This window comes from Nelumbo nucifera, chromosome 4, assembly GCF_055504915.1.
Source record: "Nelumbo nucifera cultivar China Antique chromosome 4, China Antique-T2T, whole genome shotgun sequence".
NCBI classification, from domain to species: domain Eukaryota; kingdom Viridiplantae; phylum Streptophyta; class Magnoliopsida; order Proteales; family Nelumbonaceae; genus Nelumbo; species Nelumbo nucifera.
Genome location: NC_142652.1, coordinates 32,304,195 through 32,316,594, shown reverse-complemented (window position 1 = coordinate 32,316,594; position 12,400 = coordinate 32,304,195). Strand labels below are relative to the sequence as shown.

Genomic DNA, 12,400 nt, shown 5'->3' with positions numbered 1-12,400 from the left:
GTTCTAACGTCATGATGAAAAGGACGGTCATGATGGTGACGACGATAATGAAGATCACTAACAAAAGTTGCCCACCTGCAGCTTTTCGCACTGAAAAAAGTCAACGCCAACCTCGCGCACTCACAGTACATGCTTTATGGCTTTTGTGCGGTTTTTCCTTCCGCGTGTTCCCTATTTGACTGCATGTACCTGGCCTGCAGCCTGCTAATGTGCACCGACCTCCTCCCAGAGTGGCAGAAGTGCATTATTTTATTATTTATTTTATTCCAATCCACGGCCTTTACTTGGCAGTTGCTTAGTGCGCAGGTTAAGGGACGTAACCTCCTCTAGTCATCCTCCTTCCCTTTTCTTGCATTCTCACTCTCCTTCTTTCCCTCCTGCTCTCTCTCTATATATATTTAGAGAGAGCGAGAGCGAGAGCGAGAGCATCTTCTTCACTTCTGAGTAATCCATGGAGGGCCTTCCAGCTGGTTACCGTCCCAACGTTGGTGTTTGCCTCATCAATTCTGAGAATCAGGTACTCCGCTCTGCTCTTGTTCTTGTTCTTGTTCTTGTTTTGTATTCATGCAGATATTAATAAATAAGTTATTTTTGGTAGACTTTGGAACCCTAAGTTTGTATGCTTTCTCTTTGGTTGCTTTAGTAGATAATTTCTAATTTCCAGTGACACGGTTGGTATTAGTGGAATAAACTTGTCTTTTTTTTGGTTGGTTTTGAGATGGAGAAACAGGGAATTGACTGTAAGAGGTTCAAAATTTGTAGTTTTAACAGTTTTAAGATTGTTTTAGGAATTTGATTGAAATAATCGATCTTTAGGTGTGATTTTTGCTGGTGAACCAGGTGCAAAACTAGAGCAATATGATTGGAAACGTCGTTAATGGAATTAAGGAAATTGGTAAATATACTACTTGTTTCATTAGTTTTAAGAGCTATAAGTTAGATGACTTTAGGAATGGGAGTGAAATAACTGATTATTGAGTGCAATCTATTGTCAAACTAGAGTTGTCGAGTGCAATATGATTAGTAGAGTAGGAGGGGGAGTCAATAACATATATAAATAGCATTTACTTGACCAATTTTAAGAGTGAACTTAGAGGGTTTTAGGAATAAGAGTGGAAGAATAAAATCTTTAAATCTGCGTTACTATCAGATTGGGTGCGAAAGCGAAACTAGAGCTAGTGTAGAAGGAGGCAACTAAATACTTAATACTATTAATTTTGTGCCAGAAAGAATTGGAAGCATAGATGACAAGATATTGTATGCTGGTACATATCCTCTTAAAGATATTTCTTCTCCAGGAAAAAATATTTATAATCTATAAAAATGGAATTATTTAATGGACTGGACTATTATCAACTAATAGTTTTATACCAAGTAATCACAGTCTTTGATCCATTCTAAGAAGGAAACCAGCATAATGGTGAAAAAATGTTTCCATTGAAAAGCTTGGGCTTATTAAACCTTTGAAAATGAAGTAAGTAGTTGTTTCCAATTATGATTTTTTCTCTTCATAAAGTGATATTTTTCTATATTTCCCTTTCCCACAAATTTGTAGGTCTTATTGTGTGATTATGTGGTTCACCATAGTAGTCTTCTGTTGTTTCCTTGTAGGTTTTTGTGGCTTCAAGGTTGAATGTTCCTGGAGCATGGCAGATGCCTCAGGTAAAATATTATGTATTCTTCAAAGCAAATGTGATTTGTATATACTTAAAGAAAGAAGAGCTGGTTTAAATTCAGATACAATTCAGAGCTAGTAAATTGCAGAAAATGGTTATTTAGTTTCAGTTATTGCTTAAAGAAGCATCGAATCCTTGTTTCCTAAGAAACATGTTCTTTTATTTGAGAGAACATTATACACATTGTCTCAAATATTTTACAGCTATTCAAAGGTTCAGGGCTGTTTCTATGTCATACACCTGCATATAGACATATCTATGATATTTTACAGCTAGGAGTATGGATGCCTGTTAAAGAACAACCACATGCATGCCTCTTATTGTGGTGCCTAGGTCATGGGGGATGCCTTTTTGGTTTTGCATTTCTATTCGGCTACCATGTTCTGAATTTTCTTTGATTTTGGAAAACAAATTTCAAACATTTTGGTTTGAATCTCCATGGAAAAGAATCTCTGCATCATGGACTCTGATCAAAATCTTGAGATTGTTTTCTGTTCTCCTTTTGCTTGTTCGACAATGTTTTGAATATGGTGACTAAGAACAAACTTCTAAATCTTCTAACAGTATCAAACATGTAAATTCACTTTTACATTGTCAATTTAGGGAGGTATAGAAGATGGTGAGGAACCAAAATCTGCAGCTGTCAGAGAGCTACGGGAAGAAACTGGAGTAGTGTCAGCTGAAATTATTGCAGAGGTTAGTTCAAAAGTGGTTTTGTAATGATGCATCATCTATACTAATGATTTTATGTATAGTTTGTATATTTGTCTGATTCTCTCTCTCTCTGGAGGTGGGGGGGGGGGGGGGGGGGGGGGGTAGGGGTGGAGATAGATGAATGCAACAAAACCATTTTGAAAAATATAGGGTGTTAAATCAAGCAATAAACTTCAATAGTGGTAGAGATTCTAGAGAAAGAAAAGAAAAAAATTATATCCATGTTGGTGTGAATTTCTGAAGAATAAGGAAAGCTATAGCACGAGAGTATTAGTAATTATGGATTATTGGTGGTATTTTAATGAACCGTATGAGCATATAATGAATAAATGAAACCAATACTTTTGACAAACAATGATACACACAGAGGCATGCATGTGTTAATGCAGTTACAACTTGCAAGATGAAATTTATTAGAGGTATTTAAAAGAATTAGAAGTTCTAGATACACAAATAATAGTATGGATAAGGTTTGAGAGCTTTCTCCTGAAGAATCATACGGGCTGAGAGTTTTGATAAGGAAAGAGAATATTCATTTCAATCATTCTCCAAGTTTGAATCAATTTTACTATCATAGCCGTATTTGTAAATGTTGGTCTAAGTGTATTTCTGTCCCTATGGAATTGACATATATTTTGGAAGTTTCAAAACTAAGGGAATTCTATGAAACCATAAAAGTTAACAACTATATTACATTAAAAAGTCATCCATATGATCATAATAACAATTTGGAATAAGTAGGGTAAAGTTCATAGTAGGTTATACTTGTTATGCAAATGACAAAGATTCCTAGCATCAAAATTAATATCACACGCTTGTTGCTTGGTGTAATCCATATTTTTCAAGGCGCCAAGGCGAGACTAGGTGATAGGGGGGGGTGCCTTGTCGTCCTAGTGTAGTTCCCTAGGTTCCATAACCATCTAGAAAATCAACATTTTATGAGAGGAAAACGAACAAAGGAAAGAAAATTCAAAAAGTATAGGGGCTGAACCCCTACTTTTGTTATAGGAAAAGAAGAAAAGAAAATGTGTTGATTAGACAAAATTTTAAGTTCTTCCCTTGCTTATTGGTTCAGGTTTTGAAATCTTTGAGGGTTCAGTCAATGATCAAAATTTCGATATGATACGCCCCATATTGGGTGTATTGTATTGTATCTTTGGGGTCTCGATACACATGTTTATTGGTGTTTTCGGGGACCCTTTTTTTTAAATAATATATATATATATAAATGAAATTGAAAACCAGTATTGTTATAAGTACCGATACACCTCTGCCAATACATAGAGGTGTATCGATACTTTGAACCATGGGTTCAATACAGCAGTTAGCAATGTTTGTATTGATTAAACCCTAACAAATAAGAAAATAACAAAAAGAAATTAGTATATGAACACATAAAATGAATATTCTAGTTTAACAATATCTATTTTATAATTATAATGTCAAAAAATTAAAAATAGAAAAGTATTTTATAACATAGTGCAGAAAACTGCTTGGCAACTGGGCGAGGCGAGCCTCCAAGGGCGCCTTGTTGCCTAGGTGCCCGCCTAGACGTTGCCTTGAAACTATGGTGTAATCTGAGCAATAAAATGCAAATAATTCATTCAACTTGTATTACTTGGTTTCAATTTTGAAAAGCCTAATGGCGCTTTTCTTTTGACCAGAAACTAGAGAAATTTCAAAAAAAAAAAAAGAAAACTATAATAAAAATGTATAAGACACAAATGGAAGACAAATAGAAAACAAGCCCAACCAATGACCCAACCTCAACCTTCCTTGGAGTCTACCCAGCATCTACTTTCTGGTTTTTGTTTTATGGAAATATGAATTTTTGCGCATTTTTTGAAGGGTAATAGTCTATCAGTCCAAGTATCTAATACAAGTTTCATAGCAATGACTTCAAGGGAAATATTCTATTAACTTATACTCAATGCAATCTCTGAAGACTGAATAATGTACGAAACACTCAGCATTTGCTACACATCCCTCCACATGTTGGCTTAAAAAAGTGTGCTGGAAAAAGATTATGAATGGGCTTTTCATGATTCTGATAAAGTTGTGTATTGGCAGGTTTCCCATTGGTTGACATATGACTTTCCTCCTGCAGTGAAGGCCAAAGTTAACCGCCTGTGGGGAGGTGAATGGCATGGGCAGGCTCAGAAGTGGTAAGTTATATTCTTCTTTAGACAGTATCATTGTATCCATGTTTCATTTTCTCATCATTGACAAGAAAAATGAAGATAATGACAAAAGCTTTATTGAATCGGCATTCTAATTTTATCGTTTTTTTTTTGTGAATTAGTTTTTTTTTGTTTTTTATTCCCTTGATATTACCAAAATTTCCTGCGTCACTCATAATGCACATTTTCATAGCCAAATGTCTCTAACTGTGACTATTGCTGGCACTTTTAGCAGCTTCACTGAGCTTATTACAAGAATTTTATCTTCTTGATTTCCAAAGTAGATATCTATGGTTTTTCTTAAGCCTTAAGAGCAGTTTGTTATAATTTAGTCCACTTGTTCTGTTAATTGGTTTGGTAGGTCAGTTCCCCCTTGTGCATATTCAGCCATTGTACCTTGTCTGCTCTCATTTTAATGTTCCTAATTGCATCTGAATATTACTTAGTATTTTATTTCGTTGTGATAAGGTTATCACAGTTGAAATGTTCAGTGGAAATTTCAAACTTATTATATCAATTGTTAGCACAGAGAGCTGTATGCTTGACTGTTATTATGTGTATCCCATCATGCATAACTCATTCATCTCTATTTTTCCAAATCAGTTCAGAATGACTCTTTTACTGTTTCTCAATCTTTCATTTTGCATGTTGGCCTCTGCTAGCCAGGTTGCTTAGTGGAGGAGTCTAAATGACCCAAGAACCCTCTGTGTTGCAATATGGTTGAGGCCCCCAAACACACCACTTCTTCCTTCGATTTCCTTGTATTCATGGAGCAAATTCAGTTTTAACTTTTAACCCCTTGCCACATGGCCAAAATAATCCCTCCTTTGGAGGCTATTTTTTAATTATAATATTGAAAATTTGCACAGTTTGTATATCTTGGGAAAAGCTCCACTACAAGGTGGCATATAGGGTTGGCGTAAACCAAGGGAATAAACACATCAAAAGAGTTCCCTGGGCATGGGTTTTAAATGGTGGGAAATGATTTGAGGGCCCATAATTAACATTGTATATGACACTAAAGTCTAAACAGAGTGGAATGGCAGAACAGGATTCCTGTAACCTACCACATATATATAATTGGGACAAGGCTTTCTTAAGTTGAGTTGAGATTCCCTTATCCATGAAACAATACACCTAGTAAGATCCCTGATTGACCTGATTACAACCTTTTTTTTTTCCACATGTAGGATTGCTACATCTAGTAGAATGGAAGAGATAACTATATGTAGGAGATATTGAGAAGAGTTGCAACTAAAAGTGAATTTCTAAAATCTACCATGATGATGAGATCTTTGGTGCTAAATGTCCAAAGTTGTTTTACAAAGCAATTAGGATGCCAAGTTCTTTCGTGCATTCTTTACTCTTGAAGGTGTGGTGGATGCAGAAGACCCTAATGTAGATTTGGTATTTGTGGATATAGAAGAGAAAATCCCTATTGGCTGTAGTAAATTCCTCAAACATAAAAAACGTTAGTTTCAACAAAAATTAAAAAAAAAATATGTGGTATGCTATTTGTCAACCATGTCAACATGAAATTATGTCAAATTGTTTTAAGAAGCATTTTAAATGAGTACATCAAGGATTTTATGAAAATTACACAAGCATGTAGATGTCTAAACTAACTTATTCAGGATTTTGAATTAATGAATATGGTTACACTCATTTTCATTTTAGTGATGAGCATGATGACTCCATTTAAATGATGAACTTGTACATCCATGTGCTAAAGGAAAACCAGAATGAAATAATTTTTTTTTAATGTGGTTGAAAAAATCTCTCCAAGGAAATTCATGCAAATTTGCTTAAATCTTCTTGGGGAATTTTCAGAGTGAGGGGATTCGAGGCTGAGACAAGCTTGGAATTGATAACAGCTTGTCACTTGAGAGCAAACTCAAAGTAACTTCAGTTATATCCTTCCTGAAAAACATACCAGCATTATTTGGGATGGATATTGAATTCATCAAGATTCCATATATGGTTGGGATAAGGCTTAGATGATGATTGAATTCATCAAGGCCAATAATCAGCATTTACTTCCTTTTTCAGCCCTCCCCAGCCACTACAATGAAAAGACATTAAACTGCTCTTATTTGGAATCTAAATTGATAAATAGTCACTGCTTCAGTTTTAGTTACATCTGCAATACATTATGTTTTATTCTTAGTTCAAGACAAAATTGATTACTAGCAAAATTTACAAACTTAAGTTTGCACTGTGCATGCCATCCAATTTTCATTTCTTTATGTTGAAGAATTCTTTGCATTTGAGTGTTATACGAGTCCCCGAAATGGGAGACTCTAAGAAAAACCCTTAACTGGAGTGCTTATATGACATTAATTGTGAAGAATTAAGTTTTTAAAACAACCATATTTTACTACATAGGATGGGAGGATAGTGGATAGATGGCATACCTATATCATGATAAAATATTGAAAATGCTGTATGCATGTAACTTAGTTTCAAGCATTGCTGAAGTTATTTATTTATTTATTTGATTTTGACGAGTAACTGAAAGAATTTTATTAATATTTAAAATAAGTACAAGATCAAATCATACACTCTGTGGAGTAGTTAGAGTTGGCTAACACCCACCATAAAACAGAAAACATAAACAGATCACAGCAATACATCACTAGACCCCAGTACATGTTTTCCCTTGTGGCCTCTTGTTTTGCCAATCCATTTGCAGATCTTGGTATCCAGGTTACATTTACTCTCAAAGCTCAGTTTGGAAAGAGTACAAATACAAATATGTACAGCACAAATACATACAAAATAATATAAAATGCAAAGTTTTGTACTCTACAAATTTGTATTTGTACTCCTTCCAAACTGAGCCCAATTCACACATGATGTTTTTAATCTCTCCTACAGCATATCTATACTTCCATTGTTCTCCTGGCTTCCATATCTATACATTTGCTGAAGTTGATATATGTGGTTTACTTGATGCCTTTTTCTTACTATACGAAATATTACACATTATCTACTTTTGTGTTAGTAATTGTTATGTGCATTTCTGCATTTTGGCAGGTTTCTCATGAGACTAACTGGAGATGACAATGAGGTTAACTTGGCAAATGGTGAGGTTGACCCTGAATTCTCAGAGTGGAAGTGGGCGAGTCCCGAAGAAGTAATTGAGCAGGTATGCCGAAAAAGCATCCCCTTCAGGGTATTTTCTCAAGTCTTACTGTTATCTGAAAACCTTTTTGGGGCATGGGGATAATTGATGCAGGCAGTGGATTACAAGAGGCCAACATACGAGGAAGTCTTAAGAACCTTTATGCCTTACTTCAATGGAAAAGAGACAGCCTAAATGTAAATCAACGAACTGTACAGGTGATGGTTAGGGCTTTCATCTGTCCCTGTGGTTGAACTAGCATAGTAAAATTTGGACTAGTGTAACTTTGTAAATGGTATGGCATTGCAGTTTTTGAACTAGAGTTATTGTTTAGAAGTAGAATTGCTTTTGGGATATTACTTGGTTTGTTGTCTGTTCCCCGTCAGTGTCCTAAGAAGTTGTTTGCCACCTTTGGAAAAAAGTTTCAAGGAATAGCAGTAATTTTTCTTGAATTTAGTTCAAGAGGAATGCTAGTAAAGAACGGTTTTGTGTCTCTTGGACTATTCAGACCACAGACATGGTAAGACCCATGAGACCTCAGACAAAGTTGGACATATCTTTTCATGGTCCCACCTTATCAATACAACAGATAAATACAGGTGCTGCACATAAGGTCATTGTGTTTGCTAGCATGCTCTTCAGTTAAGCGGATGCAAACACAAGAAAATTTATAAGAGATGATTTCCAAATCTTGAGTTGATTCCTAATGCGGCAAGCATTTTAACAGTGTGGAACTGCGAATGGTGAAAAACCGTTAATAGCAGTTGATGAAAATTGCAACAAATATTTATTAAAAAAGGGAAATTGTCTAAAACTCACCATGGGTTTTCAATATTTCTCTTAAACTCACAACTTTTCAAAATGTCTAAAATTCACCATGTCAGTAAGTTTTTATTTTCCAAAACTCACATTCCGTTAGTGTACTGTTAATGCTTCTTAACAGAGGTATCCATGTCAGCATAAATAATAATTTTCATGACCAAATTACCCTTGAATGGTGAGTTAGAGGAAAGATAGTGTTTTTCAGTTTTCAATTTCTTTTTTTTTTTTGCATTTTTAGTGTTGTGTTATAATTTCTAATGTTTTTTATGATTTCTGTTTTTTTTACATTTTTCTATTTTCTACAATCTATAAAGTTTCCTGTATTTTTTATTTTGTTTGCAATTTCTATAATTTTTTGTAATCTCTATGTTTTTGTGTATTTTATATTTGAATTTTTTTTTGAACTTTTTCCTTTTTCATGTATAAATACTAAAATGGTAATATATTAACACTCATTAATTTATTTTGTATATATTTTATATTTTTCTATGAAGGTTAAAATGGTAATATATTAACACCCATTAGTCTGTTTAATGTCAAGTTAGTGACATGGTGAGTTTTAGACATTTTGAAAAGTTGCTAGTTTAAGAGAAATGCTGAAAACTCATGGTGAGTTTTAGACAAATTCCCTTAAAAAAAGAAAAGAAAAGAAAACTGCAATAACAGACAAGGACGTTGATTGGGGAAGTGAATACCTGGTAAGGATTAGTGACGTTCTATGTAATATAGAGACCATTTGGTTCACAGGAATAGGGGTCTGGAATTGGAATCGGAATGACAACTGTTTGGTTGGGTAGAATCGGAATTCCATTCTCATTCCTGGAATGGCATTCCCCCATTTGAGAGAATAGCCATTCCCTCCCTTTTCCTTGGGAATGAAATTCCATTCCGATTATTGTTTGAACCAAACGGATTATGAGAAAGACCATTCCGGTTCTGATTCCAATTGTGAACCAAATGGATGCATAGTTTTTGAACTTTTCTGGTTAACAGTGAGCAGCTAATTGATCTTATAAATCCCCATTGGCACATCTCATTAAGCACACTAACTGCTGTGGGAGCAGTCTTTTACATTGGCCACAGAATGAATATTTAAGGATGGGCTTTTAGACAGAAATAATGCTTTTGAATTGCTAGACATGGCTTGTGGAAATTGGATGGGCTCAGATTGGTTTTATCTCAATCTAGGCCCAACCCTAAGAATTGAGCCTAAGGTCAAGCCTGAGTTGTTCAACCCAGGCCCAGCCTCCACTGAAATTTGATGCACTTGGGTTGTTTTTGTTTTACTAGGATTGGGTTCAGGTTGGTCAATCATCCCAGACTAAAATTTGATATAAATGTATGTATATACATATGCATGTATACATATATCTATGCTTTACCAAAAAAAAACATGTATATGCATATATGCTTACAAATGTATATGCATATATGCATACATGCATGTATAAATTCAGATTGGGATACAGTTGGGCAGAGTTTGAGTTAACTAAAGGTTAGGCCTGGGCCCAACCACCCAACCTAAACCCAGCTGAGGACTAAAAATCCAAGCTTAGCCCATATAAAATTGCATGATGAATTGGTTGGGGCTCGGGTTGAACCCATCCAAGTTACACTCCTGGCCGTGGACCTATACCGATTATGGAAAGTCGATTCTTGAAATTACACGAGATGGAGATATTATCAATCTTGTCCCTGAGACGGTGAGACCATGATGAGCTCCAGACCTCCGGTCATAATTACTCTGTTGATCTGATTTCTCCATGTCTACCTCTTTCAACATGGGATCACATGGTATGGTGAAGATGAACATGAACTACTCTCTCAACATGCTTCCTGTTTTTTATTTATTTTCTGGCTTTAACTTACACCGGGTTGTGACTTTCAAAGCGGACTTTGCCAAACCAAAAAAAAAAAAAAATCATTTTTGAGCTTTAAGGCTTTTAAAAGCCCAATTAAACAGGGCCATGGTTAATTAATCCCTCTTAAAATACACAGACGACTTATAGCTGTAGCTTGGATATTTCAAGTTGTATGTCATCTCATGAGAAGGGATTCTATCTTCGCTTTCATACCTAGTTTAGTAGCTCTGCTCTTATTTATTTGGTTTTGGCTTAGCCTCTTATACCATCACCTCTTGCAGTGATTTACAAGTGTTTCTTACTTTTTATTTTCTTAAATGGTGTTTGGTATCGATATAACTTTTGGAAAAAATGGTGCCAGTTCAGCAATAAAGACCGATTTTCACTGTTTGGCTTATATGGTGCCTAATGGAGTCTAGTGGCACGTGATGGCCCTTAGGTGTAAAAAAAATCGTATATAATGTTTAAAACAGATTTTATCTCGTTTTTTAAGATAAATTCGTACAAAACGTTTATCTTATAAACACCATCGATACCAAAAAGGGAGAATCACATTAATGGTGGATGATTTACTACTAAAATTCCAAAGGGTTAGTTAAATACCCTGAATTATTTGACAAATACTTACCCCTGAAATTTAAAAACCTATTTAAAGTTTTGGAAATTTGAGTTCCGTTAAGTCTTGCCGTTAAATTAGACAAAAAGTCTTTTTTGCCTTTAATGTTCTTCGAATTTTCAAAACATGCTACTATTTTACATTTCTGTCAAAGACCCACAAATAGGTCTTTACAGGGGTCTTTAAGTATATCTCAGATAGTTCAAGGGTACTTTAAATAATTAACCAAATTCCAAAAGTAATTTGCATATCATATGGTCTATGTCTTATACTTCACCACTAACGATGTGTCCTTATCTTGAACGACCAATATGACATATAGCTGAGTCCGTGTTCTGAGAGTTCACCGGCCAATCACAAACGTCCACATCGGTGTGTTTAAAATTTATTAACAGACGTTTAGCTGTTAATTAAAAAATCCGGTTGAACCGGACACAAAAAGACAAAAAACTTAAAACACACCTTACGCCATTCTTCCTCCCATACTTTCCTCCGCCAACCCCTAGCCCAGAAGCATTCACCTGCGACCGGCGATCTCACTGGTCGCAGAAGCCACCGGCGGCAGGTGTGAATGGGTCTGAGTTCTCATTCTTTTTGCCTTTTACCTTTCATAACGCTGGGACCACGAAGCCAAAGCTCACCCGTGCGGTTCGCTGGCAACGCTTCTCCAGTTCCACCGGCATCGTGAACGCACAAGCCAAGTTCTAGTTTCAGTTCCACAGTAGGGAAGTGAAGAACCAGCCAAACCCAAAAACCGGAGGCAGTTTCCTTGTTTTCTTACAAACCCAGGTGCACTACAAATTGCAAACTGTCGCAGCTTCATCCAGATCCACTCCAAATCAAAGCTTCATCGTCAATTTGTCCGTCTGTCTCCTCTCTCTCTTATTCAATCTCCATCCACAACAGTTGCAGCTCTCTCTCTTTCTACAGAGTCCATACCTGAATTTTCAAATCCAAAAGCAAACAAATTATATAAATCCAAGATCTGAAGATCCTCTGTTCACGTTGTCTCTCGCTCTCTCAATTCTTCTCACTCCCTCTATCTCTACAAACCGTGTTTTCCAATCTCACCAACAATCTACTCATCCATCCATGAAGCCCCACATTTGTAAGTTGCTCAACAACGATGCGCCTCCGGGAACCAGCCACTCACAACGTCCGTTAAAGTTAGTGAATTTTAAATACGCCAGCGTGGGTGTTTGTGATGAGACCGGATCTGCTCCTCACATGCACATCCTATCATGCATTTGGAATATCTTTAGTACTTATTTGTTATTATTCACGGTGGATGTATATATGAGACGCCCATTTGTGAGGAGCAGATCTTATTATGTAGATGCACTCGTCCGGTGCACCCATGGGTGCATAGAACGCGGACTCCATATAGCTGCACGTATTTGTAAGAA

At 35.9% G+C, this 12,400-nt stretch overlaps 1 protein-coding gene across 2 annotated transcripts; it reads left to right on the top strand.

The window, feature by feature from the left end:
• Positions 1 to 314: 314 nt before the first annotated feature.
• On the top strand, positions 315 to 8,156 carry NUDX25 (nudix hydrolase homolog 25). 2 transcript variants are annotated; one of them, XM_010276390.3, is made up of 6 exons: positions 331 to 517; positions 1,612 to 1,662; positions 2,280 to 2,372; positions 4,461 to 4,555; positions 7,607 to 7,718; positions 7,809 to 8,156. In XM_010276390.3, the coding sequence occupies exons 1-6, from the start codon at positions 452 to 454 to the stop codon at positions 7,887 to 7,889; spliced, it is 498 nt and encodes a 165-aa protein (XP_010274692.1). In that variant the 5' UTR covers positions 331 to 451; the 3' UTR covers positions 7,890 to 8,156. The 2 variants fall into 2 exon arrangements, with proteins under 2 accessions (XP_010274693.1, XP_010274692.1); XM_010276391.3 differs by lacking the exon at positions 2,280 to 2,372 and having other exon boundaries at positions 315 to 517.
• Positions 8,157 to 12,400: the final 4,244 nt, after the last annotated feature.

What these genes read in the sequence shown, in the direction of transcription:
- NUDX25 (XM_010276390.3), top strand. Translation starts at nt 452, where the DNA reads ATGGAGGGCCTTCCAGCTGGTTACCGTCCCAACGTTGGTGTTTGCCTC. An exon ending in CATGGGCAGGCTCAGAAGTG is followed by an intron (nt 4,556 to 7,606) that starts GTAAGTTATATT and finishes GCATTTTGGCAG; the next exon opens with GTTTCTCATGAGACTAACTG. An exon ending in CCGAAGAAGTAATTGAGCAG is followed by an intron (nt 7,719 to 7,808) that starts GTATGCCGAAAA and finishes TAATTGATGCAG; the next exon opens with GCAGTGGATTACAAGAGGCC.